Source organism: Neoarius graeffei, chromosome 11, assembly GCF_027579695.1.
Source record: "Neoarius graeffei isolate fNeoGra1 chromosome 11, fNeoGra1.pri, whole genome shotgun sequence".
Classification (NCBI taxonomy): Eukaryota; Metazoa; Chordata; class Actinopteri; order Siluriformes; family Ariidae; genus Neoarius; species Neoarius graeffei.
Window position 1 is genome coordinate 74603283 of NC_083579.1, and position 10446 is coordinate 74613728.

General features: G+C 43.4%; 1 protein-coding gene across 3 annotated transcripts in view; it reads right to left on the reverse strand.

Annotated features, from left to right (window-relative positions):
- Positions 1 to 10144, reverse strand: part of mocs1 (molybdenum cofactor synthesis 1) — a 59235-nt gene extending 49091 nt beyond the window's left edge. For 2 of the 3 annotated variants that reach the window (XM_060934713.1, XM_060934715.1), the window contains exon 1: positions 9932 to 10144. In XM_060934713.1, the coding sequence (XP_060790696.1) occupies positions 9932 to 10090 (159 nt within the window). In that variant the 5' untranslated portion in view covers positions 10091 to 10144. The remainder of the gene's footprint in view (positions 1 to 9931) is intronic. The other variant, XM_060934714.1, reaches the window with a different exon arrangement.
- Positions 10145 to 10446: the final 302 nt, after the last annotated feature.

Below are 10446 nucleotides of genomic sequence, written 5' to 3' on the forward strand. Positions count from 1 at the left end.
TAAATAATCCCATGTTATTTTTCAAAAAGAAAATGTAAAAAAAAAAAAAAGCACTGAATAAAAACTCATCTATTTTATGTAAATAAAGATACAAATTTTGTTGTCCAGTGCTCCGTTGTAAACTTACACTCAGCTTTGAGCTGTCACTAGCCTCCATTTTCTACTGTTTTCTACTGTCAATACCTGCAATAATAATAATAATAAATTATATTATTACTACTCTCTCAGTCTCTCGTGCACGTGTACTTGCTCGCTCGCTCAAGATTCCGGAATACTGTATCTAACTTGCGGGCGTCAGGGAGCCACTATCAATTTGCGAGAGACTCCCAGTAGGGCTGTGCCGATAGACGATGCCATCATCCATCGACGATGCTGGTCATCCATCACGATGGAGAGCCACCATCGTGATACCACGCCCCCTCCTGTCATAAACATGCATATACGGTATCATCTGGGCCTATTTAACCTAAAAAGTTAGTTTTTTGTTAGTTTAGTTAATTAGTTTTGTTTAATATATAAATATATTATATCACATATAATTATATATAAATACATAATTATATAAATCATTATAAAGTAATATCCTATTACCGCTTGTTCACGTAGGCTATGGTGCAGGGACGTGCTAGTGAACATAACATGTGGTTACACAAATACAGTATGCTACTAATAATACATTTTGACTTCATTTTTTAGCCTACACTATACTTTTAATGTAAAATTTGTCATGTTGTTCAAACAAATAGCCACTATTAACGACTTCAGTCGGGAAATATTGCACCTTATCAAACGGCAGTGAAGCGCAGACTTCGGCAGAAGTCAAATAACTTTAATCTGGTAAATAGGCCTACTTTCAGACACAAAATGGTCCACTCTAAGCCATAATGTCAAACCAAATGGAAGAATGAAGGTGATTCTGACAAATGTAAAGACAGTAAAAAACCCAATATTAAATCATGATTTTAAAAGCTGGTGCAATAATTCAAACACTAATAAATTGGAAAAATTAGCGCGTTCAAGTGCGCACTAAAGGCCGAAACGCATCTTCAATTGATATGGTGTAAATAAACAGTGAGTAATAGCTTAAGTGTAGTTTCTTCTCATAGTTTGAATACTAGTCTTTCATTGTTAGAGCAGATTAATATCTTGCCGTGATCAGTGAGTGCTCGGGGAGGTTCATTTCCACCTGCGCTTTGCGCAGCTCATTTCTCCGAAGCCAGCTGTGCGCAAACGCAGTGTTGACTGCTCGGCAAACTCCAAACGCTCGGTCTGTACTGGCCCTCTGTTGCGCAAGCGAGTTGGTTATGGCCAGGTTCAAATTGTGCCCAAAACAAAACCACGGCCATTTCAATTGCCTGATGGCTGTGACAATATTCGCCCCGTTGTCCGTTGTTATGCAGGCGATCTTTTTCTCCTCCATTTTCCATTCGGCAAGTGTCTCGCGCAATGCGTCTTCTAAATTGTCCGCTGAATGTGTCTCTGGCATGAAACTCGTCTGCAGGCATTTGGACTGCATTGCCCACTCTCGGTCCACATAATGTACGGTAGCTGACATATAGGGCATCATGTTGCAGCTGGACCACATATCCGTTATCAAGGCCAAATATTCCACATCACCTAGCGCTTTTTTTTCTTTACGTGCCAAAGCCTCGGATGAGTATCTAATACTTTTAATAATAATAATAATAATAATAATAATAATAATATATTTAATAATGTGGTATTAAAATCCCCCCCCGCTATGATCGTCCATCACAATGCTTGCATTGTAAACATCGTCGATGCCAATTAAGGGGACATCGCACAGCCCTAACTCCCAGAACTTCTGGGAGAGTTGGGAATAATTGAAATTGTCCCATTAGACACGGTCAATTGGTTAGCACTGTCACCTCACACCAAGAAGGTTCAGGGTTCGAGCCCAGTGGCCGACGGGGGCCTTTCCGTGTAGAGTTTGCATGTTCTCCCCATGTCTGCGTGGGTTTCCTCCAGATGCTCTGGTTTCCCCCACAGTCCAAAGACATGCCCTTGAGCGAGGCACCTAACCCCCAACTGTTCCTTAGGTGCTGTAGCACAGCTGCCCACTGCTCTGGGTATGTGCATACGCTCATTGCTCACACATGTGTTCACTGCTTCAGATGGGTTAAATGCAGAGAGGAATTTCACAAGTGTACATGTGATGAATAAAGTTGTTGTTCTTTTTCTTCTTCTAGACAAGCAGAAGCAGATTTGACTTGCCTGGACCAAACAATTACTTGTCCTGGGCAGTCGGGCCACCGTTAATGTGTAGCCCTGCATCCGGCTACATCACGGTGTCAGGAGCAGCGAGCCAGTCAAGATACAAGAAACCTATTACTGGGTTTCAGTCACGTGACTTTTCTTAGCGGTTTTACCAGAAGTGAAATAGCTGGTGGTCTAAACAGCTGCCGTAGTCCAAACAACTTATCAGAGTATGCCGGTAATCTAGAAGCCACTGCTGGCTTTAGATATATTCAGAAGATTGCTATGTGCAATGGAACTGACCCCTACAGTCTGGGAAAGAAGGATTTGTCATACGATCTCCAAAACTACCCTTCAGTCGAGTTCCCCGACATCTCGAACTATCTGGTGTTGCAGACGTCCTTCTACACCGCAGAACAGATGAAAGCGTGGAAGAGTATAGAGGATTACGACTTTTTTGTACGTGGCTGGGTAAAGGACCTCGGGATCAAGTCGCTGCCGAATGAATCCTGTATTGTTTTTGCCCGTGTAAGTTTGTTACCTCCGCCAAGGAGGTTATGTTTTCGGTAGCGTTGGTTTGTTTGTTGGTTTGTCTGTTAGCAACATTACGGAAAAAGTTATGAACGGATTGCTCTGAAATTTTTTCCAGAAGTGTGACTGGGCACAAGTAACAATCCATTAAATTTTGGCTGTGATTCGGATCACCTTCTGGATCCTTTTAAAGGATTCTTGGCGGAGGTCTGCGCTCTCGGAGTGCTTTTCTAGTTTTTTTTAAGCTTTTCGTTCACATCTTTACAACGAAGCGCTGCAAGTTAAAGTGTAAATAAACAGTTGGCTTGATTCTCACTTGTGTTGGCTCTTATCTCTCAGCTAAATCATTCACAAAGATCATCAGAAACCCCTTTAAAGACCTGGATCTGAGTTAAACAACACGGAGAAGAAGAAATGATCACGGCGCATTGTAACTGTACGGCTGGGGAAGAATTTCGTCACGACCTTCATGCATACGGACTTTGTGAGGAGGAAACAAAGAAACAGCCGGGGACTTTAGTGCTTCGTGACTTTAAAAAGTACCGTAAAATATTGACACGTAGCAAGAAAAGTACTTGGAAAACACTAAGGACAGAGCTGAGAGGGAAATACAAATCTTCGACTCGGCTCCGTTCAAAAGCCACCTTTTTGTGAAAACCTGTCTTCGTCCACCCTTTTTTATTAGTTCACTGGGAACCCTGAAGAAACTTTGATCAGTTTGATCGATTTGAACAACCTAAAACAACGCAAACACGAGCGAGCAATGCACCTGCTCCGTACAAACACTTTGTCAACTGAGCTTTGGTTGACCACAGGGGTGGGTGTATCGATCCGAGTATCGATAGTATCGATACCAAGGTGATTATCGGAATCGACTCGATACTAGCGTGATGAGATCGATACTTTTGTCGCAGTTTCTCTTCAATATGTCCAGTAAATTACTCGAATTTACTCAGAGTTCATACAAGTGTAGTTTCTCTCTAAATCTCAAATCAAGTCAAGTTTATTTGTATAGTGCTTTTAACAATAAACATTGTCGCAAAGCAGCTTTACAGAATTTGAACGACTTAAAACACGAGCTAATTTTATCCCTAATCTATCCCCAATGAGCAAGCCTGTGGCGACGGTGGCAAGGAAAAACTCCCTCAGACGACATGAGGAAGAAACCTCGAGAGGAACCAGACTCAAAAGGGAACCCATCCTCATTTGGGCAACAACAGACAGCCTGACTATAATATTAACAGTTTTAACAGGTATAACCCTCAACTGTCCTCATGGGGCCATCCTTCACAGGAGCGGTGCGATAAAACTCCGACCAGACACAGGGCACCAGGATGGATCAAAATCTGTGTGTAAACAGCGCACCTCTCTCTCTCTCTCTCTCTCTGCCGCTCACACCTTCCCCCTCCCTGCTGTGTCCGAGAGCGGAGAGTCAGAGCGCTGACCGAGAGCAGGCCGTGATGGCGGAGAGAAAGAGAAGCGCTGTGTGGACATTATTCACTGCACTTGACAAAGACAATGCCACATGTGATGTGTGCAGAAACGTTATTCGCTACTGTGGTAACGCCACCAATTTATTTAAACATATTAAAGCAGTTCACCCCATTGGACAGAGTTTGACACTCAAACCCTGGAATCGCAGCAGCATCGCACACTGATGCGACTACTGAAATGCGCCGGTACACGGAAGAGAAGCCAATTCCACGGGATGGAGACCCACTTCTTTGGTGGAAAACGAATGAACCTACATTTCCCTCTCTGAGCAAGATTGCAAAAAAACATCTGGGAGTAATTACAACATCCGTACCTGCAGAAAGGATTTTCTCTAAGGCGGGACAGTTAACTCGGAGAAGAAGTGCAATAAAAGGGAAGAATGTAAACATGTTACTGTTCCTGAACAAAAACCTTTAAATCTGTTATCAACATGGGAACAGAGCCAAAAGGGCACCTCAAGGGATACTTCCTTGGAGGGCTTTGTGAGCAAAGAGCCAAAGGTTATGAGCCACCAGGGCTCTACGTTAACTTTGAGACATGGTTGCCCATTCGGGCAACCAGATTTCTACAAATGGTTGCCCAAATATTACATATTTTTTTATTTATTATTCAACCTTCTCAGACGCTGTCTGTATCAACAAGCATTGACACTAGCGCCCCATGCGAGTAATGCGGTAATTAGTCATGTAGTGAAGGACATACCAATATTCAGCCCACCCAGGATTTCACGGGCCTTTTTTGTGATTGCTGCGGGCTAAAATGTCTGATGTTGCGAGGGTTTTCAAAAAAATTGCGATGAAAGTTACGGTGTTTTTTAGGTTTTTGTTGCGATTACATTGCGGGAGGAAGTGAAAGTTGCGAGAAATTGTTGCGATTTTCTCTTTTTGTGATTAAAATTGAGTGACAAGTTATTACTGAAAAACTATTGATTAAAAAAACAAAGACATTGAGAAATGGTCCTATAAACAACTTTACCAATATAAATGACCAGGACTACAAAAATGCAGAAAAATAGGCTTTACTTATCCAAATGCACCTGTTGGTTCAAAAGTTAAAGTGCAGAGAGCCTCACAGCACAACATGAAGTTACCTTAAAATATAATATAAATGCCTCAGCTTTCATGTAAGAAAAAACACTATTAATACTAGTACTGTGTGCAGGCAGTCTCTCCTGAAGACTAAAGTAAACAATAATTATAAACTAATAAAATAAATGGCTCAGACTTCATAGAAGAAAAAAAACAATTTGAACAGAATCTCACAGTATGATGCTGAACCTGCCTAAACAATGGAAAATAAAATACCATTTTGGCAAAAATGTTGGCATCCATTAATTTCTTATATTAAGTAAAAAAGTGCGCACAGTTCTTCACTGTAAACATAACACTTTCAGTAACAGAATTTAAGCCTATATAAACACTGACTCGCACAGGCTGCTTCTCTTGAACGTAAACACGGAAGTAAGGCAGAAGGTAGTTTGTCGATGTCGCCTCAAGACGACGCCAACGATTGGTCAAATTTGCGGGAAAGTTGTGGTGCTTGGATATAATTGCAACACCGCCCTGAATTCGCGGGGATTGGTTGAATTTGCAAATCGCAACATCGCGAAATCCTGGAGGGTCTGAATAGAACACTGAATATGCACTATGCGATAATTATTAGCAATGGGAAACTGCATTGCGAGCCCGCGATGTGCAAATGTGAATTCCGCTAGTTGTTGAACATCCTGTAATGATAACGTGGATGCGGTCTTTCCGAGTCAAACAATCGCAAATCGTGATGGAATTTCATCATAATATGAATGAATAAACATCGTTTTTCACGCAAGTTGACATATTTGGGTAGTTGCCCGATCGGGCAAGCATTTGTGAGAGTCTGGTTGTCCGAATCTATTGAATAGTTGCCCCGGGCAATCGGGCTACTGTTAATGTCGAGCCCTGGCCACTTGTAGTTTACACCTGATTTGCACTATTGACTTTATTTTTCACACATATTTGCGTGCAATGGAAGGTATTTTTTTTGTTGTGTTGTTTATATTGTTATATTTATTACATTGTTGCTTTTGTTTACTTATTTTGCACCACTGACTTTGTTACTTTATTACTGACTTTATTTTTCACAAATATTTGCGTGCAATGAAAGGGATTTTTTGTGGTGTTGTTGACATTGTTATATTTATATTTTTGTTACATTGTTGCTTTTTTGTTATTTTGCACTAGTGACTTTCTTCTTAAACAATTTTGTGTAGCAGAAGGTCATCTCGTCATCTCTAGCCGCTTTATCCTTCTACAGGGTCGCAGGCAAGCTGGAGCCTATCCCAGCTGACTACGGGCGAAAGGCGGGGTACACCCTGGACAAGTCGCCAGGTCATCACAGGGCTGACACATAGACACAGACAACCATTCACACTCACATTCACACCTACGCTCAATTTAGAGTCACCAGTTAACCTAACCTGCATGTCTTTGGACTGTGGGGGAAACCGGAGCACCCGGAGGAAACCCACGCGGACACGGGGAGAACATGCAAACTCCGCACAGAAAGGCCCTCGCCGGCCCCGGGGCTTGAACCCAGGACCTTCTTGCTGTGAGGCGACAGCGCTAACCACTACGTGTAGCAGAAGGTGATAAAGGAATTATTTTATTATTAATATACTGTTACATTGTTTTATATTGTTGTAGTTAGTTAATAAAAAAACATTTTTATTTGCCTAAAATCTTTGTCCTGTGTTTTATCATACTCATAAATCAACTAAAAAAGGCAAGATCACAAAATTATTCAATGATCATAACATTTCAAGTAAAAAGTATCGGTATCAGCGATACTAGCCCTGTATTTACTTGGTATCGGATCGATACCCAAATTCCCACTATCAGCCTGCTCTGTCCCTTCCTGTATAGGTGGTTGGTGTTGTAAGTCCAGTCCAGCTTGCTGTCCAGCCACAGCCTGAGGTACTCGTAGGAATCCACAGCCTCCACCTCGACTCCCTCGATCACAACTGGTCGTGACCTTGTTCTGGACTTCCCAAAGTCAATGACCAGCTCCTTGGTCTTCGAGGTGTTGAACTGCAGATGGTTTCTGCTGCACTGAGCAGCAAAGTCCCTCACCAGGCTCCTATACTCCTCCTCTCTGTTATCCCTGATACACCCCACGATGGCTGTGTCATCGGCGAACTTCTGAATGTGACACAGCTCCGAGTTGTAGCAGAAGTCCGTGGTGTACAGGGTGAAGAGAAGGGTTTATTTGTATTTGCGGAAAAGGATGCAATCTTAAAACATATTAGATAATCAAAGTACCCAACTTCATTACTCAAGTCAGAGTACACATCCCACTGATCAAATCTTACAAGTGAAAGTTCTCATCTCATTATCTCTAGCCGCTTTATCCTGTTCTACAGGGTCGCAGGCAAGCTGGAGCCTATCCCAGCTGACTACGGGCGAAAGGCGGGGTACACCCTGGACAAGTCGCCAGGTCATCACAGGGCTGACACACAGACACAGACAACCATTCACACTCACATTCACACCTACGGTCAATTTAGAGCCACCAGTTAACCTAACCTGCATGTCTTTGGACTGTGGGGGAAACCGGAGCACCCGGAGGAAACCCACGGGGAGAACATGCAAACTCCGCACAGAAAGGCCCTCGCCGGCCACGGGGCTCGAACCCGGACCTTCTTGCTGTGAGGCGACAGCGCTAACCACTACACCACTGTGCCGCCCAAGTGAAAGTTTTCTAATCAAATTTTGACTTAAGTTAAAGTACTGAAGTACTTGCTTTTAAAAGTACATTTTCTGTCAGCACGTCATTGCCACAACGCTTACAAAACCTAATTACCAAAGACAGAAATGTGAATTCAGAATATGAACGCATGCTGTGCATCATGGTGGTTTAACATTAATGCCGCTTTTCCACTACAAACGCGGCTGAGCCGTGCCGTGCCGAGTCGAGCTGAGTCGGGCTGAGCGGGGCTGTTGGAGTTGCATTTCGACTACAACCGCGCTGAACCGTGCTGGCTGGAAGTGGGTGGACACATTGGGTGGAGTTAGCGAAAGTGGGTGGACATCAGGTGATGTCGTTAAGCAGCGCAAACAGTGACATCAGTGACAGTGGCGGAACAAGTCAGAGCCGGGCCGGGGGCGGGGCAAATGACCGGGCCCTTTATTAAAGCTTATCATAACATCATTTTAGGCTACAAAATGTCCGCAACTGCAGTGTTTACCAATTTCAACACTACCGGGTGCAACTATGTTATTTAGTACATCAAATCCTTCAAACGAACATGTAACTCAGAAACAAAAAAACATTAGGATACTGTACATGGCTCATAAACCTCACTGAATGCACTGTGTTTACCAATTTCAACACTCCGGGGTGCAACTATGTTATTTTGTACATTAAGTCCTTCAAACGAACATGTAACTCAAACAAAAAAACATTAGGCGACATACTGTACATGGCTCATAATAAAACATCAATAGCCTACTGCGCGCATTATTTGAAGGGCATACGACGAGCCTTGCGCTCCGCGAACTCGTCCACGATGCTCTGTATGTCACTGATTCAGTGATCTTTTAAGCGGTAGTCTCACGACCCGGATAGTAAACAATAAACATGGAGGACATGGAGTCGTTAGTGTTGCTGGTCTTGGTGCTGTGGCTTGTTGTCACCGACAACGCGGACAGATACTGGCAAGAGTGTATAGATGAGGCGAGGCGCATAAGGCTTCAGAAATTCTCGCAATTCGTAATTATTCTTCTTCCGGGTTTGCGGTGTTTACAGATCCCAGCGCGCTCGCGGGGCGTGTGTGGGCATGTGAGGACACTCCTCCTCACCAATCAGTGCACAGGGGAGTGTCTGCTCACGCCCCCAGCCTCAGTCGGCATGGTTTGGCTCGCTTCAGCCCCACTCCAAAACGGTGCGAGTTTTAGGGGCTAAGCAGGGCTGAAACGAGCTGAGTCGTGCTGGTTTTTGGTAGTCGAAACGCGAGCCGTGTCGGGCTGAAGCAAGCTGAAGTGAGCTGAAAAAGGGTAGTGGAAAAGGGCCATAAGCTAGCTAGTCAGTGACGCTCCACCTGACACGCTAGCAAACTCTTTTCAAACTCCAAATCATATTGGGTAGCTAACAAAATGTGGACAGTAACAAAGTACGTTTACTTGAGTACTGTACTTAAAGTACATATCCTGGACCAAATTTGGTTTTTTTATATGAAGAATGTCCCTTTACTAGCCGATACTAGCCTTGTATTTACTTGGTATCGGATCGATACCCAAATTCCCAGTATCGCCCACCCCTAGTTCACCACCAGCTAAAAAGTTTTGAATAACTAATGAGGCGGATGTGACGTCAAGTAAACCACAGCAATCAACGGGACTATGTCAGACTCCGCCCACAAAATGGCTGCACCGTAAAGCACTGCTTTATGCAACGCAGTGTGAGAATACTGGGAGAGTCACAAAGGAAAATGTGGAAAATGTCTCGCCTATGTTTATTTATTTTTTTGCTGCCCTTTAATGCTAATTTCGCCACTAGTGTTGCGCCATTCTCCCTCACAGAACACTGCAGGATATATTTTATATATTATATAAACCTCTACACGGTACCACAACAAGGCCAAAGTTATAAATGACACTCAGAGTGCAAAACAAAAAAAAAAAACCTGAGTGTTTAGCTTCCTGTTTGTATTTACCTGCTCGCCCAGGTGTTTCCGGTGGACGCTGGCGGCTCTCTCCTCGGCACGTTCCCCCCGAGTCGCCCCGGAATAATGTTTACACACCCGGTCTCTGGAAGACACTTTAACTCTCCGCAGAAGGGAGTGAAGAGAGAGAAACCGGCTGGAAAAAGCCATTTCATCTCACACCATGAACAGAGCTCCAAGTCTGCAGCCTCGACTCGGCTAGCGCGCATGCGTCAACTCACAGTCGATCAAGGAGGCAAGACTCTGTTCAGCCAATCAGCTGTGAGGAAATCAAACTGCATTATGGGAAACGTAGCTTAGATTAGATCCCTTTGGGCGGGTTCCCTCAGGGAAATTAAAGTGCCACTCCACCATTGGATGTATTCTTTGGCATAAAATACAATATATTTTATGACAACATGACTAGACAGAGAAATCTTTTAGCTTCAAAATGATATATCAAACATAATTTTTTGACAACGACAAGTATATTAATTTTGCGACCAAAGTCACCTACCCTTTTAATT